Source organism: Athene noctua, chromosome Z, assembly GCF_965140245.1.
Source record: "Athene noctua chromosome Z, bAthNoc1.hap1.1, whole genome shotgun sequence".
Lineage (NCBI taxonomy): Eukaryota > Metazoa > Chordata > Aves > Strigiformes > Strigidae > Athene > Athene noctua.
In genome coordinates this window covers 59,437,383-59,457,402 of record NC_134077.1, presented here as the reverse complement: position 1 = coordinate 59,457,402, position 20,020 = coordinate 59,437,383, and the positions used below count along the sequence as shown (strand labels likewise).

General features: G+C 36.5%; 1 protein-coding gene across 1 annotated transcript in view; it reads right to left on the bottom strand.

Annotated features, from left to right (window-relative positions):
• Positions 1-1,632: 1,632 nt before the first annotated feature.
• Positions 1,633-20,020, bottom strand: part of GDA (guanine deaminase) — a 31,082-nt gene continuing 12,694 nt past the window's right edge. Inside the window, exons 5-14 of the mRNA XM_074932251.1 lie at positions 19,219-19,324; positions 16,434-16,461; positions 14,945-15,052; positions 13,824-13,931; positions 11,650-11,747; positions 10,780-10,847; positions 10,167-10,313; positions 8,121-8,239; positions 6,994-7,021; positions 1,633-5,956 (exon numbers count right to left, since the gene is read on the bottom strand). Of these exons, the coding sequence (XP_074788352.1) occupies positions 5,886-5,956; positions 6,994-7,021; positions 8,121-8,239; positions 10,167-10,313; positions 10,780-10,847; positions 11,650-11,747; positions 13,824-13,931; positions 14,945-15,052; positions 16,434-16,461; positions 19,219-19,324 (881 nt within the window). The 3' untranslated portion in view covers positions 1,633-5,885. The remainder of the gene's footprint in view (positions 5,957-6,993; positions 7,022-8,120; positions 8,240-10,166; positions 10,314-10,779; positions 10,848-11,649; positions 11,748-13,823; positions 13,932-14,944; positions 15,053-16,433; positions 16,462-19,218; positions 19,325-20,020) is intronic.

Below are 20,020 nucleotides of genomic sequence, written 5' to 3'. Positions count from 1 at the left end.
CTGATGAGACAAATATTTTGAGTTGAAGCATTATGTGGGCGGGTGTAAGACTTGCCTTTTAGCCCTATCCTTCTCCCAGCTCCACTCATTCACCATAGTTATTTTCTAACTAAAACCAAGTTTATGAGAAACCACAAACTAAAGCCAGAATTGAAATGAATACACACTTCTGAGTCCTGATGGGGGGAGGAAATGTGAGTCTAGGCACGACTATTGCATTCACTTCTACAGAAGTGACTGCCTCTGCAGAAGCCACAGAGGACTTCATTGGTTGGAGCACCCTCTGATTCAGGGCATTTTCCATAAAAAAATTTCCAGGAATTTTCCAGGAAACTGGCCTCCAAAAACATTGCTTAGCCTTTCAATAAAGACTGACAGTTCTATTACCTTTACACAACAGATTGCTGTTGATGTTGCTGATGTCCTTTTGCCTTCCCCAAAATTGTTTTTGTTGCTGTTGTTACCGGTTTTTATACAGAGAACCTTGCAGATGTAATTTGCTGGCTTCTCTGTTGGGAGAAATCATTGTACATAGAGTACAAGGGCTTAAAAAAAACCCCAAACTTAAGCCAAAGTTCTTAGTACCTAGAAGTTCAGTATTAGGTATATGCTCAAGTAATTTAAAACATGCTGTGCTCTCTGCAGTGTGCTTAACTTCAAAATGATCTGATTTTTTAAAACAGCTTATTTTCAGTTACTTTAGTCACACCAGATGCTTGTCTTCCTGTGTCAGACTCGGTCAACACTGTGCCACCTGTGCCACAGGGGATGATGTTTGGGGCATGAAGGAACAAAGATTCTTCCCCAGGACCAGTCTAGTTCAGTCTCTGACCTCGCCAATGCCAAATATTTCATAGGACACATGGAGATAAAGCCTAATGTGCCCTAGCATTAGGTTTTTCTGGGGTTGTTACAGGTAATCTTGATTTAAATGTTGAAGTAGAGGTTGAAAAGTGTAATATAATTATGTTATGATTAGCTACAATTATTTGGGCTTGTATTATTAAGCATATAAGTAATTGCTTTGGAAATCTGCTCAGTTGTTGAGCCTCAATGACTTCCAGAAGGAATGAGGTCTATGATTCAACAGAACATTGCCTGAAAACGTGTATTCTTTTCTGAGCGTTTCCCACCTGAAACTTACTGAACGTCATCTTGCTTTTATGAGTCCCTCTGATCTAACTTCTTTCTACATTGCATTATTTTGTATTCTGCTACCACCCTTTCCAAATCTCTTCTCCAGTCCTTTCTCAAATTACAAAAATCCCTTGGCTTTTTTTTTAAATACCTTCTATAGTACACTGTCATTTTAGAGATGAGTTCATCACTGCTATACACAGGACTGGACTGTTTATCCATACAAACCGAGTATTTTAAAAGCTGTCCACCTTATTATTTGTTAAGTATTGTTCCTGGAAATGCTTAAAACAGTATTTTTAAACTGTTTGTCTGAGAAATGTTGTTAATATATTTTCCTTTTAATGCTGGGATATTCTCTGAAAGAACTTGGGCTTTTTATTTTTCATGACTTGCATATTCTTTTTAAATGAATGATCAAGAATAGCCATATTCTCCTTTGCTCAGTAGAACAGTAGATGTTTACAAAGAATTATTACCTTTTGCTAGTCTGTATTGCATAATCACTATTAAAATTGAAAAAATCTATTTCTCTGTAAATATTTTTACATTAAAACATTACTATTCATGTCAGCTTTCATAAAACCATTATAATCTTTTCATTCATGAGTGTATAATCAGGCACATATTTTTTCAACAGGGTAATTTTCACATTTCTTTTTCTAATGGGAAGTTCACTTGCTGTACTGAAAATGTTCAGTACAGTGAACAAATACACCTTTTTTCCCCATACAAAGCTTTCTGATTGCACAAGAAACACAGAATAAATATAAACATTAAACCAAGGCAACATTTTAAAGTGTAGAACTCCACTTGCCACACATGAATACTTCAAATAATGCTGCATAATGCATATGCGATACTTGCTAGCACTTATTAATAATCAAAGCCTAAAGTGACACAATGAGATCAACATATAACAGTAACTCAAATACACTCCATTTATAACAAATAAGTGCTCCTCTGAACATAAAACACATAAAACATATTGTCTCAACAAGCAAGCTTTCCACAAACTGTCTTTTCTCTTCTTTGCCTGAATGGTGTGCTAACATTGAACACAAAGACACATGAAGAAACAAAGATCCCATCCACAATCTGGCAAGAGAAGTAATGGAGAGTGACATCTGGAAAAAGTTGCATGTACATTTTTCCAGAGGTTTTATCTTAAGTCAGTAGCGCTGTGCAGTCAATTTATACTGACTGAAAATTATCCGTTTCTTTCACTTACCCATCTCCCCTTAGTATGTGGTTGCTTCGTTGTTACTTTTTTTTTTTTTTCTTCTTTTTTTTTTTTGAGGGTGGGAAGGGGGAAGGAGGTTGCTTTAATTTGTCTTCAGCTACTAAGTTCTGAGAATGGAGTGGGAATAATCCAAGTCCTAGCCTCCATTAGCATTTTGGTTTGGGACAGTAGTGCTGTTCTGAACTGAATTCCCAATCATCCTCCCTTACTGTGCCTTGGTTCAGTTTTCAGGGTGGTTCTCTTACACAAGGATTACATTTATTTTAGAGGAAACTACACTGGAGGTTCAGCTACATGCTGAATGTACTCCAGCCTCTAAAAGAGACATTTAAAGTCTGAAACAATTATTTGGCCTGCTTCAAACTGCATAGGTAGTGGGGACATTTACCCAAGGAAAGAGACTATATGTAGTCTTAAACTGCACATAGTGTAGAAGTATGAGTCTCAGCAGTAACTGCTTTCATCTACTGATCCTCCCCTACTGCACCAAGTATCTTGGCAATCTACACATAGCCAGAGAGTTCCAAGGACTGAAACTTCAGAGTGGGATCATCATTGACTTTCCCAAAATTGCTTCAGAGAAGTTCGGCTTCTACATCCTCTGTATCTCCTAAAACCTAAAAATTTATGTTTGTAAGCCACCTGTCACTGAATGAGATTTTGGGACTGCCTCAGAGGACCCCACTTCTTTTTTCTGGCATTAAAGTCTTCCTCCATTCAATTCTATTTAAAATGCTGCTGTTAAAAGTACCTCCCAGTTCATTTGTTATATTAATTCCTCCACTGGCTTCCTCTCACATAAAATTCAGGCTTCTTTCCTTTACCTCTAAGTGTCTCAGCATTTAGTGTAATGCTATCCATCTTGGTCCTTACTCCTCCCAGTCTTGAGCATTGCATGGTGGTGCAGGCAGCCCATGGCACTACCTGCAGGCAGAGCTTGTTCTACAGCTGAGATCCTTAAAAAGTTGATCTTCTGTTTCTGTCTGGGGAGCGTCTGGGTACTAGACACTAGTAAAGCTATAATTAAAAAGCTGTGTTCCGACCTTGTGCCTCAATTTAACAAAAATCAAACTGCTCATGACACAGCCAACATTCAGATACAACGCTTATTGGCAGCAGTTATCCTAGGGAGTCCCTTTGTGACTGGGCCAGCAGTATAGTGTCAAACTTGTTAAAGATCTTCTGTATTCCCAGTTTGCAAATATGCAACCCCTTGTCCCCTGCACATCTTTTAGGAAGAAATGTTGAATCTCATTCTTAACAACACTACAAAATAGTGAGAAAACAAATAAGTCAGTGACAGTTAAGACTACCACTAAAATAAAAGTACTGATTTAATTAGTAGCTCTGGAAACAAAGAAGTAGGGCACAAACATACATTGTACACAAGGCTGTGTAACCTTTCTCTGCCCCAGAAAACATTCTTGCAGGAAAGCCAAAGCTGAAAACCATGTAACTCCCTAAAAATAGTTCCAAACAGTAACTGGGAGAATTAAAACATGTGTCTCACATATCTTTGGTTTTGGAACATTAAATTTGGTCAATTAAATTCATGTCAAAACTCATGAAGAAAAGTGTTCCCTGAATCAAGAAATCAAGTTAAAGAGCTTCAGACTGTATTTGCCAAACAAGTGTGCTACTGTGTAGGTGACTGGGACACATGCAAAACAAAATGGTTAGGAAAACACCATGATGGAATGTGGAAATTTTAACCTTTAGTCTTGACTCTGAAAGCCTTAGGAATCATTGAACATAATGGATATGAAGGCTGTACCTCCTCAAGCACACAGCACAGTACAGTGCAGTGCCCTGTGAAGATACTAGAGCATTGGGTGGTGTCTGCAAGCCAATTATCCCCTGTTGTTCAGTGGGGCTATTCAGCTTGGGAAAAAAAAAAAAAAAAAACAAAAAAACCACAACAAAACACTGAAAAGGCTGTACTGCTCTAAGTGCCCAAGATAGCTTTTACACTTCTACTTGACGATACACTGTCTCATGTAGGGGTAACCATAACATTACATAAACTCTGAAAATGCTTTTAAAATCAGAAAGTTATGAGCAATGTTGGGACAAGCACTCTCTCAGAAGTAGACATGAAGAGAGACTTCGGTGCAGTGACATCCCTTGTTTTGTGAACAGAGGGAAGTCCTGTGCCTTTATATTGCCAGGCAGTGAGATCAAAGTGTGAAACAAAGCTTAGTGAAATCAAAGGAGTTTGAAGCAGGCCTCAAAATCATAATCCACACACATTTATAGTACCTCATTATCTCTAAGAAGTAGGAAAATACACTTTTCAAGAAAGGAAGTTACACAGATTTCCAAAACAAAAAGGGCATATTTTTTACCTGGAATTATATAGGGCTGGAATTATGGTTGCCACAAAGACACAAAAGAGCACATTAAAGCTGACCTTCTTTTTCCAGTGACAATTTCTACCTCAAGTCAAAGGTGGTAATGGCCAGAAATAGCCCATTTCTCTTGGATTTTTTTTTTTTTTAAATCTCCTCACTTCCCTTACAGAAAGGAGAAGGGACAACGTATCATCCTGCCTGAAAAGTCAGGAGCAAATGAGCTTGGGAAGGAGGCTGAACTAAATGAAGCACTCCCTCTAGTCCAGAAAAACCTCTTCATTTGTTTGCCATCGAGTAGGCTGCTCAGATATCTTAGGGACTGCTTCTAATTTAACACAAGTTCCATTAGCTGTCGCTGAGCTGAAGGTTAATTCAATGGAGTGGGTGGAAGATCAGGCTGACCACTTCTAGACTTGGGAAAGAAATCTGCGGAAATGTAGTTTCAGCTCACAGCATCACAACAATGGAGCCCTTCCACTCTTCCAGCCCATCTCCCTGTGACTAATGTCACATTTCTTATTTGGTTATTTCACCAGTTCTCTTCTGTCTGACTATGTCTGACAAATCTGAACTCTTTGATAATAAGGACCCTTATTTATTTATAAATACACACTTCTTATCTAATTTATCTTCAAAAATACTTAAATGAAATTATTACTTAAAAAAAAATAAACTCCTAAAGAAAACTAAAAAATGTTCTAAGTGCCCCAAAATGTGACTGATTTTTCCATACTTGGTGATAATAATATGAAAATTGCATTCTTCTGTGATATTCATTATCTGAAAAATCAATTTACTAGCAGTGGGTTTTTTTTAATTCAGATGCATTATAGATAATGAGAGTCTCAATGCTCTTAATAATGCTTCCCACACTATTATTAAAATGAACAGCAGGTATCCCCTTTAATTAAGGTATTTACTAAATCCCTTAACAATGCACATGTTATTTTTACACAGAAATTTAAATATCCTTTTCCTCTAGAACTGTGACAATATTGGTACTGCAACTCCTAAAAGGTCTAAATGTTTGCAAGTTTTAAAACATTAAACAAAAATGAGGTGTCATTTCTGATAATCAGGCACTGTGTTTAACCAATCTTTTCCAAATCAGACGCAGAATGATCAACCGAGTATTTTGCAAAAGGGAAACGGTTTTATACTGAACTTGAAAAAGGAACCACTTGCTTTCCAGCCACATAAACTTCAGAAATATTCCGATCATCACCTGAAATAACATGGTCAAAACAGTCATTTGCATATAAATCTATATACCGAAGTAATTAATGAAAATTATGCAATCCATAAAATCAGCTTTGAAATACATCATTTGCAGTGACCATCTCCCTAGGACTGACAAAGTTTACTTGGCCAGAGGGCTAGTCAGAGCCCATCATCAGGGCTGCCACAAAGATCAATGGATGTTTAAACAATCCATGCTTTTTTTAAAGAAACAAACACAGCATTCAGCTATGGTTTCATGGAGTTTCTATATATTTAGCAGATTCAAACCATGAAAATACTATATATCTGTACAGAAAGCGCACAGTATCTGAACTATATCAGGCACCAGGCAGTAGTAAAACTGGTTTGCCTCAGCCAGCTTCTCAAAAAGGCAAAAGCTTAATTAGAGAATGACACAGACGTGGCCAGAGCTAACACCAGTTACCTCTACCTAACAACATAATGGGCAGCACAGCTCCCAGTGCAGACAATGCCCTATGAAGAATATCTATCGTCTTAGGGAAGTGGGATTGTTTGGGTCAGGTTTTGCTTGTTTTAAAGACCATCTTTTTTCTTTGGGAGTAAAAAAGCCACAGTGACAACTGGTCTGCAGAAGTTCTTTGGTACTGAACTGGTTCTGAACTGGTGATTAGCATGTCAGTGCTATTTTACTGTGAAATATGATTATCTCATAGTGTAAAGACAGTAATAAATCTGACAAATTCAGTGTACCTGATCACGTTAAACTGACTATTTAACTATGTCCAAAAGAACAAAAGTTAAACCACTTTACTCTTACACAGTATGTAGAAAAAAATATTAATAAATATAAGTAAATGTATATTTAATTAATGTAAATAAATATTAGTATTACTAAAGTAGCATATGAATGTTTATATACAATGTAAATATATATTTATTTTAAACAAATACCTATTTAATTTTGTATAAATAAATTTATTATTACCCTTCACATTAATTTAGGCCATTTTTGATGTACAAAACAAGAGAATTTTATGTGGGCTGAGAATCAGAACATACCTAAATACAGGAACTTCTGGACAGCATCCTAAAAAAATGGGAGGAAATCAAATTCAGAAAGCAGTATTTGCTATCCCAGATCATAATTATTTGAAGTTTGAAAGAATTGATAAAAAGTTTTCCCAAATATTCCTACTAAAGCAAAATCAAAACTTAACTTGCACATTTTTTCATAAATAACTTTCACTAAGGAGGCTATATGTCTCAGGAAGAAAATACTGCATAAATTTGACAGTATAAACAAATATATGCCTAAAACACAATACTTCCCCTTCCTCTTTTTATAGTTCTCAAATTCATTTACTTACTGAAAAACAAGACAAAATTGTAAGCCTTTTGAAAGTCCTAAGAACTGCTAACTTAGCTAAAAAGGTTTAGACTTAAACTGAAAAACATTTTTTTTCCAGAATTATTTGAATTAGGAAGAAGATACAAAAATTAAAGAATTTAATCTAATCCAGATTATTGTGTCTGAAACATTTGAGGAACAATTACCTCAAGATTTATGGCTGTATTTCTAAGTAAATGGTGACATTCAGAACAGAGACAGCAATAGACAGCCTGGCCACATCAGTAAATTCAAGTAACTGTTGGACATTACCTTTTTTAATCATAAAGTTTTTTTGTGAGAAGGTGTGCCATTGCATAATGCCAATACTGCTTATACGTTTGCATAAAAACTGTACTTTCAACTCAAATTAGCCATCGCAAGTTCTTGCTTAAATTTACAATAAATGTGTAGTCAAGTCAACCTAGACTTTATCTGGTCATAGGTTGCCATTTTTGAGTTTGAACAAAGTGTTAACCAAAACAAAATTACTTTTCTTGGCTGCCATTTGTCACTGTAAACAGCTAACTCTAATTGTCAGTTTGTGCTAATAAAATGTGCATTAAAAAATGTTACATGCATTTTTGCTCATGGGCATATGGGGCCGTCACTGAGGACAGCAAGATTCTAAACAAAATCAACCAGTGAATCTCTTGGGCTGAAACAGAGACAACAGTGGTATAGTACACAAGATTCTTGTTACGGGAGTAAGTCTCAAGAGACTTACTCTGGCTGTATCATGAACCTTCCCCACACAATTTCCAGTGATTTTTTTGATCATTAATCCTGTTCTGATTACCTCAAAACTATCAGAGGAGAACAAGTCAAAAGGGCTGTCTGAAGCCTTCGTGTTGATTAGCAGTGCATCAAATTCTTTGCCGACCTCAAAGTTTCCGATCACATCATCTAGTCCTAGAGCTGAGGAAGAAAATACACTCACAAACAGATCTTAAACGTAAGCTTCTTTCCACCATGCAGAAGCACCTGGCAACTTACTTGAGATGTTCATAAGAAAAACTACAACAATTTAGAAGATTACAAGGAAAAACATGAAAGCAAGCTCGTGAGTGTGTTAGCATCTGAGTTCTTAAGCAACTTCTCAGTAAAATCATGTATATTTTGGTGATTTTCTAAAGGCATTTGTTAAGAGAAGTAAAAGAAATCTGAAAAAGACTTTGAACCCCTCTTTTGATTTTTGTTGTTTGAATGTCCTCCACTGATTTTGTGTCATTGCAGATTTACATATAGACCACTAACTGCTTATATCCACCTGTAAGGCTTGTCTTGTGGTCTGTTATTCAGCTTTGTTATTTCGAAGCTTCATTACAACCTCTCAGGTCCACAGAGATCTAGTTTCTTTAGATCTGTGAAATCTAGTTTCATGTTCAGCAACTGAGTGCTTGCAGGTACTTGTAATACCTAAAGGGAGGCCTTTGTGTCTCCTTGCAAATATTTAGGATAGTTTTAAATTGTACACAGTCTCTGTGTATTAAATCAAATCGTCCAATACTATGGAGTTAAACTAAGTTATCAAAGGGGATAATATCTACAAATAATTTGTTCACTTGTTTTCAGATTGCTCCTGTCCAACAAAGGAACTTCAGCCTTCAGCTGAGTTTGTGCATGGCAGGAACTTCACAATACCTTAAAGATGTCTGAATTCCTACAAATGGTGAAATGTTTTGACTATATACCAGTTTCAACTAAAATGATCTCATATTCCTTCAGGCTTCTAAGCGGAATGCAATTTTTAGATTAAACACAAGAGGGCAACAATTGTTTAGCAGTCTCAGCAAAACAAATTATTGCAACAAAGACTCAGTTATTTACATTTCTGCTAACTGTACTTGTCCAGGCTACTAGAAAGTGGTACGAGTAATTTATATTCTGTCCTTGAAAGTGATTCAGTAAGGATAAACAAGCTTAAAATCAATATATAAAATAAATGCATTACTAAGTAAACCTAAGAACCCAGATAAAACAAGTAGTTGGGAAGGGAAACCATGTATGAGTTTGTGATTTTTAGCTGTATCTCACCTAATTTATTCTCAGCTTTTATGAGAACAGTATATATTGTTGGAAAAAGATTTTTTCTCGGAACCAGTTCTTTAGCAGATAGTGAGCTCATTTCTGCTAACTGAAATAGTAATAAATTTTTACATACATGTGGATTTGCTCTCTGCTAAATCATGTAAGTTCCGCTAAAACTCTGCTAAATGTATAAATCAGTATGTGCATACAGATCATGACAAAACATGCCAGTGAAACAGAATGACTGATATACTACTATATGACTATATTCTGCAGATGCGACTGTGTCTTAAACAACCATGGTGCATACCCTGTTCAAATGTTGTGCTTTTCTTTGACTGAGGAGTGATTTGCATGTTTTAATTTGCTGGAAAGACAGTGACAAACTGCCTCACTGAGAGCTCAAAAAGCAGAAACAAAATTAGAAACTGATGACAAACAGGATGCTTGATTTTACAGTAATTGCACAGCTTTTCCTCTAAGTGTTGATTTCTGAGAAAACAAAGTCTTCCCAATTGCTGTGATAAACGTACAAACACTAATGATTAAGAAGTCTGAGGATCTTTGCAAAGAAAATGTACAACCCTGAAAAATCATTAAGATTCTATTATTACACTCTCACCATCAGCGTGAACACCCTTCTGTAATGAGCCTAGTTATGGGTGTGAGAGACTGAAGGATATCTGTCCCCAGCAGATATCATCTTAGACTTCACTCTGGCACCAGAAAATCTGTGAATTCAGCCACCTTTTAAAGACAGGGAGACATAAGAACTATAGTTCCCTGTGTAGATCCTAAAGAAGTTTTCTCTTACCTTGGCTTCCTCCTAGAGTGGCTAGTTGAAAAGCTTCTTCAAGAGTTAGCCCCGTTTCATTCACTTTATTGATCTGAAGGCTATTAGATGTCATAATTGCTTTCCTGATGGCATCAAGCATAGAAGCTGAATATCCACCAGCAACATCTAGAAGGGATCAGACTCTTAGAAACAAACTTTAGGAATACGTTTCTGCATTAAATTTCTATGATCTTTAAATAAATGTTATGAAGTGGCAGATATGGTACGTGCTAAATGTTTTACTGCTAAGCACTAAATGTATTAATTCCTAGTAAAGGTGCTCTCACATACAAAGTAAGCTAAATAGAACTCAACACAGAATAAGAAAAACCTGAAAAGCTGTTGTTCAAGCCCTGTTTACTCTCACAACAGGAACAAAACTTTCTTCATTCATTTCTGGTTTTCTTTTTAAACACTGTCGGACGAGCTCTAGATTTCCATGCTCTAGACTTAGTTACTCTAGAAGTAGTGGGGAACAAAAAGACAGTCCATAAGTTGGAGACATGCTGACTTTTAAATACAAGTAAGTGGGGATGTTTTTGCATTTTCCAGTGGTTTCCAAAAGAATTCATTTTTCTAGCAAACTACTAACCTGTCCCAAGACCAAGCTTCACATTGTGTTTCAGGACCTTTCTCACATTTAAGACACCACTGCGCAGCCTGGATTGGAAAAAGAAATATGTTCAGTGTGATACATGAAGAGAAAGTTCAGGAAGAGTAGGGCTACAGAGACGTTTCATGACAAAGGGTCTCAGAATGTGTGCAATAGATAGGGTTTATTAAACTTGGATGGAACATTTGCATTCATACATCTGAAAGATGGGGCTTAATCACTAAAAATAAAGGCAGTTTTTCTCAGTTAAAAACTCCCACAGTTTTATAGTTATCTACTGAAAACAAGCTCTCAGTATGTGAAAAAATCCAAATATGATGTATATTACAGCAGATAAGTCATTTCATGAGCTCCAGTAAGTCATCACAAATAAGATTATGTTAAAGGCAAAATGACTGTTAACGTTTAGTATAGGAACCTGGCTAGATACCACACAGTATCTCATTTCTGCTTTACAGAAAGAACACTATTCTGCTTAATAGAAAGAACACTATATAGCCCACTCCCATTTCCCCAAAGCATATACATACCTTAGGGGGAAGGGAGATGGCCTGAGTCTGCCATTAATAAAACAGTCAAAAGAAATAAAGTTTACATATATACATATGTATATATGTATATACATATACATACATATATATATGTATGACTATTCTGAAAGATCACAAGTCACTCCAGAGCATACCATGTAGAAGTAGAGCATGAACCGTCATGCTCAATCCAGTATGCAACTTCTGGTGGAATGGGGTATCATATACATAGCCTTGTAACAGTAGGCTGGACTCAGGGTACTGTGTGAGCAACAGTTTTATTTAATTGTACACCATTCTTTTTTTTTTTTTCACTTACGAAAAATTGGAATTGGGGCAATGTGAAATTGCAGCTCCACGAAGACTAAAAAGTTTCAGCTCTTCTTCAGAAAGGTAACAGGCATGAGCCATCACTGTCTAAAGAAAGGCAAAATCACCCATTTACTGAATATTGCATTCACTCCAGTGCCTGTGATTTTTGCTGCACTGCTTTTAATAGCCAAGACGACACTTATTACCATCAAGGGAAATTAATGCACTTCTTGAAGAAAGCTCTTGAAATCAACAGAGGAGAAACCCTCATTAATTTCAGTATGCATGACATATCACTCCCTCAGCTTTTTTTCATGTTTTAATGTAAGAAGATAGGGTGCTGACTCTTGCAGTGACTGCTGTGACCTAAGAGCTTCCAGGAATAAAGCAAGAATTCCCCAGTAGCCATAGCACTGTTGTAACCTTATGATTTATATTTCATAGTTAACACAAAGATTAAGTACTGGGGCTAGGAGTATATCAGATACCATGGAAGATATATGTACTCTTGGCATGTTTCCCACTATCTCTCTAAAGGTTTCCACCAGGTAGATATAAATGTATCTGGAATATTCTTCAATTAAAATAAACTGTTATGCAACTGGTTAATGACTTTTCTTTCTTGGCCTATATAACTGACTTTAAAAATAAGTTCACAAGCAGTATACAGAAAACAGAAGTATAGGATAGTATCATTTAATAGAACATAAACCAATTATTCCCAGAAAAATCTAATTGGAATTACCTCATATGTCAAAGGCCCACTCAAGAGGTCTGTTAGGCCTTGTAATCTGCTGATAAAAATGAGAACAGCACAGGGACTGTTTCCACTGAGCATCTCCTAATAGCACTGTACCCTTGCCATCTTTACTCATCAAGCTCAAACATAACTGAAAATGCAATGAGAATAGTCCCATCTTAATTTAAGGACATACATATGGTAGCTGCTGAACCATATCTCTGCTGATCTGTTCTTTTTGGAAAGAAGGAAGCATTTCAGTCACAGCTCTGAAAAGCATATTTTTAAAATATTTAAAAAAAAAAAAAATTTGGTGTCTTAGTTTTGGTGGTTGGGGAGGGGGAATGTCTGTGGTTCTGTTATGCCTGTGTTTAATAGAATGCTTCACCAGCCAACTAGGATCCTGGCACCAGAAAGCACCAGTAACCCTGATTTTCAGTGACCATTTTCACTGCTGTGCATATAAAAGTAATATGCTGTGCATATAAAACTAATATTCTCTTTAGTACACTGACGCAACAAATCAGCATGCATAGGACTGAGAGAGAACAAAAGTTAATACTGTGGACATACTGTAGTAGTCCATATTGATTTCTCAGGTAAAAAGGACAGAAATGGGAGTTCAATAGAGAATTCTCAGGGAGTTCCTCTGAAAATTCTGTACCTCTGAAAATTCTCTCCTAAAATTTTTAATCATTTTGACTGATGTTTAAGCACTCTGACTGTAGCTAGGCTCTTCATATTCACTCTTGCATGGGCTCTCCACTATCTAGTTAGGTGTGTCCGGGCACTCCAAACTGTACTTAATGTGGGCTGATATCAGATCTGCTTGCATTTATCTCAAAGGCATAAAGCATTAATGAATTTCAACCCTTCAGGCCACCGTGCCTCTCAATACTTGGTAAAACCAGCTAATGAGATGAGTGCTTTTGGATAGTCAGGACGGTAAAGTGTACCTGTCTGTATGGGAGGTTCACACACAGAACAAGCTGGTTTTCTATAGGAAACTGCCAAAAAATGAAGTCAGTCCTATCAAAACACCAAAGAACAAACCTTCAGGCAAAACCAGTGTGCAAGAACATTGTAATAAAAGGATAACTGGGTACTGCCTGAGAATTACCAGCTCCTACAATACAAGCTTTACCTAGCCTCCTGATCCCACTGCCCCAATTCTCTTTGGAGCTCTTGGAAAATGGATCAGGAAGCATCAAATACCTTTATTGTTCATCACTTCTAAAACGCTTAGGAAAAGTGTGGGCTTGTCTAAAGTTCCAGTACCTTGACCAATACTTGTGCAACAGAGAACATAAAACCAATTTACTTTCCAACAGATGTCACTGACCTTGACAAGACAACACAAACTTTTCAGATAACTACAGTTAACCATCATATTCTCTACATGGGTCTGCCTAAGTCTGCTGTGGAAGTTCTTATGCAGCTACCTTGCTGGTCAGCAGCTTGTTTTTATCATACAATTCAGTGTAATTCTGGTAGGCAGGAAACATGTCTTCCACAAGTTTGAGTTCTTCTTCATTCTCACTTATGTGACTCTGCAGTAACAAAATATATCTCAATAAGCACTTTAAATAGCATTAAACCTGGCATTACAACCTTCTGAGCAACCCACTGGTGTTAAACATATAATGACAGAAACTAGTATTTGTAAAGCCTATAGTTAGATCTAGACGTTGGGTTTCTCTTTTCATCTGAAACATCTCTGGGACCCCAAAAAAGATCTCCATTTGTTCCTTTAAAAGTGGTATGAGATGACAGGCCTGGATAGTCCTTCCCAGCAGCTTGGTGACGTAACAGCCCCCTTTTTATTTGGCAAATATTAAAATAATAAATGAAATAATAATACGTATGACTATGAGGTAAAAGAGAGAACCAGCCTACCACAGTGGACCCTGGGATCAGGGCAACATACAGGTAGCTGTTCCATGTATCTTCAGATGGGCTGATTAATTCCTGGTCTCCGATAAAAATCTAATCCTCCTGTACTCCCACTGGAGCATATACTTTCAAAATGACATATACTTCCATAATGACAAAAAATCCTATCGCAGGGTAGCGTTACAAAAGTATATGCTTAGAACTGTGTAACTGAAAAAGAAACATCTCAAAGTTTCAACAGACCTGTGAACTCTAAAATATGTCTTTTTTAAACTCAGAAACTTCATCACACTGGAAATCCTACAGCTATGTTAACAAAGTTAAATAAGATACAAAGATGAGTAATTTTTTCATCTACTGAAATCTGCTCTGCACAGAAACAGCAGAACGTAGAGAAACAGATGTAACAACCTTGGACTAGAGAAAGCAACCTTTACTAACCCAAGGGGTTACTTAGTTGTGCATCCTTCTAGCTATCTTCTAGCTACCTTCTCATTTCCTGTGCAGGTCACAGCGTTCTTGAAGAGTACTATTAATCCTTTCAGAGGAATTTAAAAGGCTCCAAGGTAAGAATATGGTTTAACTGTTTTGATGCAATTATGAAAACTCCCTGGTCTGTATGCTATCTATCCAAACTATTTAAACTGTGTACAGAGCTCTCAGAGCTTACCTGCACATGGAGATCACAAGCCTGTGCTAAATTGCCAAGGGCACATAGCAAATCCTCTGAGCAGGAAGGGCCAAAGCGGGGGGTTATTACAGGCTGTACCCTTGGATACTGAAAATATTAAAAAGACATTCTTAGGATTCTACATCTGTATATCAGCAACCATAATTAAGATAAGCATTTACACAGCAATTACATTTTGTCTCCCTTGTTTATTGCTTACTGCATCCTTGCCAAGAAATTAAGCCTTATAGTCATTTCCTTATTTTCATTAGAAATTTCACTACAGAAATAGAGAATCAAAGTTTTTCCTGAAAACAGTTATAATGAACCTTAGTAAAGAAGTTATTTTCATTAGAACTCTTCGATCAAGTCACTGAGATTTTACCAGACTTCAGGAGAAGCACTGCACGCTTTTTCATATTTGCTGACAATCCAGGATGCATTGCAAGAAATAAGTCAGTTAAATGACCAGATGTCTTTTTGAATCCCACTTCTGTGAATATCAAAGACATAACAATGCAAAACTGCAGAGTTCTGTAAAACCAAAGCCGCCTTCTTGTTCGATCTTCTCCACTCACGATAGCAACAAACCGTCACTATACTCCCCAGATAGGAATATTAGTGGTAGCACCAGATAGATAGCTACACAGTAGGAAACAGTGGATAAGACACCAAGACTAGAGCTACAGATGTTTACACCTTGCACTTCTGGATTAAAATTTTCATAAAAAATAGACAACAGCATTACGACTCTGCCTTCAGTCACAGGCAAGTGTTGTGCATGTGGCAGCACTGGAAGACAGCATATGATAACTTGGTTTTCTGTTTCTTATACCAACTAGGTATAAGAAATACAAGCTCAGAACTTCTGCAGCTGACTTACTCTACTAATACATATGATTTAGGCATTAACCTCTAGGCATCTGTTCTTGATTATTTTGAGATATAAATGTCACAAAAGGCTGATAAGAAAAGTATCCCTGCTTGTAATAATGGAGTGTAAACCTCTATCTTTACCTCAGGAGTGTAAATATGAATTTCTTTAGAAACATACTGGAAGATACATGCTGACCCAAAATACTACTCTGGTAATGAATTAGTAACTGTGCTGTAAAAACACCAATTTCTCCTGGTGAGAACTTTTACTAGTATATTTACATAGCACAGAGTGATGGACTGACCTCCACCTTTCTTTACCAGAAGACTGTCCTTTCTATGAAGCCCAGGATTTTAAAGTTAATAGAGAACACACACAGAACACTTTTCTGCTGTGCTCTGACTACATGAAAATACATGAATTTACACTGCTACAAGTCCATTTCTCAACAACACAGCTAGCAGAACATTTCTCAGACATATCTGCCTACTACACAGAAATATGTACTGATATGTGACTAAGCTAGCAGTTTGTCAGTGGGATTAACTATTTTGTATATTCACACAGCATCTCCTGAACACAGACATGAATACAAAGGAGAACTCTACTTACTTTCTTTCCCAGTAGTTCTTTAACAAACCTGAAAAAGAGTAGGAAAAAAATCTGTTATAAATCTTTCATCTGTGTTATAAATTATGAAAATATAGAAAACATTTACTTAGATATCCTGTTACGCATTTCAGACATAGATTAATTCTTTTAAGAAATTTGGGCCAGATCCTCAGATGAAATAAAAAGAAGCATCACAATGAAATCAGGGTATTTACACCAAATTATACTGGTTGTGAATTTGATATGCAGAATCTTTTTCACTTGCAATAATTAACATTAGACACATGGTAATTAATCTGAGTTCTCACTGAAAACCAAATATGTTAATTAAATTAATTGAAAACATACTTATAAGATACAGCTGCAACATTAGAGAAAAACCCTCTTAAATTTGTCTATTAATTTAAATTACATCATTAAATATATTCTATTATTAAAATCCTATTTTTAAAAGATGCTGCAATATTTCATATCTACAGTAGTTGCATATGTCCTTTTTCATTTAAAGGACCCTTGATTTCCTGGAAATGCTTGTATGAATTTTAGTGTATAGATTATTTACCTTATGGAAAATACTGTATAGATTTACTTACTTTGTTACATAAAAGAAGCTACCTCAGGAACCTCTACAAAAAATCCCAAACAGTCAATATAGATGATGTAGATGAGTAAGTAAAACTTCATCTGACTTTGCAGGGAAGAAATTATTTGAAAACTCAGATGCACAGTGTACGCAAATAATTTCCAAAAGCTAGTTTGAGATAGGTTCTGGACAGGATCTCTGTGAATTTTTGTGTCATAGTTTATGTTCAGAAAAACTTGTAATTTTGGTCACAACAAACACCGAATCAAATTTGTCAAATATCTTCAGGTGGAAAAGAAAATAATGCTGGGGGCTAGATTCACAACACTGCAGCTGATGCTAGATCACCAGCTGGAAGTGAGAGACCTAAATTCAACTTCTGCAATGACCAAAGGAGTTTGAGCCCACCCTTGTCTAACTCTGAGAGCCAGAATATGATTTGGTATTGTCTGTCTGTATCTTCTCTTACAGATTCACCTGATATAATAACAAAATATTCACTGGAGCAGAAACTGTAACCCAGGTATAACTCTCAGGTGATAATCCAAAACTTCCAGACGGCTGTTTCCATTCCTTCTCACATTCTTTGAACAGTTTCAGCACTGTTTCAAAACTGAAATACCTTTCTCAAAATACCTTATACTTTGTTGGCTTATTGTATTTCTCTATGAGGAAAGAAGCTCAGGTTCAAACCACTGTCTTCTGTAGCAGAAGAACAGATTTGAACACGGGTCCTCCTCTTTCCAGATGACAACTAGTAGTAGCATATAACCTATTTAGATTTCAGTTCCCTAACTTTTATTTAGCCCTCTTTGCAGAAATGTAGATTCGAATTCTTGACTTGAATTTAGATTTAATATATGAAGCACTTGGAAATGTATATCATTTCCATGCATACAATGTAAGTATTTCCAGAGGTTAACAGTAAAGAACTGAAATTGGTGTAACCCATTTTTTGACTGTGTGACAGATCACATTTCCTAGGTTCTTAAAAAAAAAAATAAAATTGTCCTCTTAAAGGAAAAGCTTTTTTATCCTTCTGCAATTGTATTGCTGCAATTCAGGCCTGATGTGGTAAGTAGTTCTGATCCATGACAACAAGAACACAGCCCTCTTCTCTAGACAGCTCTGGAGTACTTGTGGCAGGCTCTCATCCAAAGCTGAGAAACATCTGTTATTAACACAATCACACAAGAAGGAAACTTTAAAACATATCAGAACTGGAAATTCTGCCACTTTCAGGCCATTCAGCAGAACTCATGTTGTATTACAAAAACTGGGCATTTACATGAAGGAAAACAAATATTAGTAGAGTGCAAATGACTAATACTACATGTTTTTAAAATGTCTTTAAATATAAACACTACAGAAACCATTAGAAATCCATGATCATTTCTAACTTTTACTGGAATTCTTCTAGCATGATTTGCAAAACTGAGGTAGCAACTTCACACAAGTGCCATATGATGTTTACGTTACTATTAAGTATTTTCTCTTTCACCATGATATTTGAAACAATTATACAAAGTAAATAAATAGTCCTGTAAGAAAAGCTATTCTTCTGCTTAAACATTTTCTGAACATAGATGTAAAAGACAAGAGAAACCCAAGACAACAGGCTGTCATACTCCAGTCTTGGGTCCCCTTCGCCATGTACATTTGCTTTGATTTGATTCTCCTTTGTTCTCTCATCTGTAAGTCAGAGTAATAACACTGGTGCTATGCTGGAGGAGAGGGGAACCACAGTACATTTAAAATAGAGTATATGAAAGCTGACTCCTCCAGCTTGAATAAAGCTTTATCCTAAATGGGGGAAGGAAATGGCTCAGAAGTTAATGGGGGCGAAGCAACTCACTGACATCCCACCATCCCATGTCAGGTCACATCACCTCCACACACAGGGATCCCCTGTGAAGGGAAAAGAGGAGGCAGAATACAGACAATAGCATCCACATAGTCCCTCCAAACCCTAGAGCTGTAGCTTCTCCCTTTCTTTGGAAGAGCAAAAGAGAAACTGCTTGGGCTGTCCAGCAACTGAGTATGCAGGAATTGCCAGAAATCTAGGAAAAAATACTGTCGGAAGAAAAAAACCTGTTCCTAATAAATTTAAACTTTAAGTTCTTAGTCAGCTTCATATTCACTTTTCAGATGTATGAAAAAGTCTTATTTCTAAAAGTTGTGCAATCAATTTCACCACCTTACCTTTCTGTCTCTTGGACAGAGTTAGCAGTAATCTCTTTGTATTGTGGCACAGTGTCATTCATATCCATGCAGACTTTTCCAACAAATGCTCGTTGACCAAATTTATCTGTTGAGATGCATAAGAATATAAAATTCAGAATCACTGGTTCTCAAAAGCTGCTATCAAAACCTGTACTGAAATCATAATAGCAAATTCCACCCCTCCCAGCTTCATTTAAGATGCACAGAATTTAGGATCTTTTCTTCTCTTTAAGTTGGGACCATCCATGTGACTTTTAAGTCTAAAAAGGAAAGAGGAAAAAAACCCGAAACACTTAAATAGGAGTTCTCTTCCACATTAGCACCCAACTTTAAAAATACTGTAATTGAGTACTAGATTACTGTAGTTTAACCACAAGCAGAATTTATAACAGTAGTATATGAAGAAAACTGCTGTGAAGTAGAGAATGAGAAACACAGCAACAAGGTACAGCAGCTGTAGTAGGTGATTACTCTGAGCTGAGAAAAGGCACAAAGATCTCAGCTAAACATCTCTGCTTAAGAGAAGGGAATGAAGCTCCTAACATGCCTCCAACATGCATTTGGATGGAGAAAATTACCAGAGCTACTTCCAGCCTCTTGAGATTTATCCATGCTAGAACTCGGAACTCATGTGTAAGACTTAAAAGAAACGCATATAATATTAACTTCTAAGCTTTTAAACATGTTTCTGAATTAGATCTCTTTTGTCCACTTTTACTTTCTGAGTTGTTGCATACAACAGCTTCAAAGCTTTAGGTTTTCATACAAAATCAGAAAGACT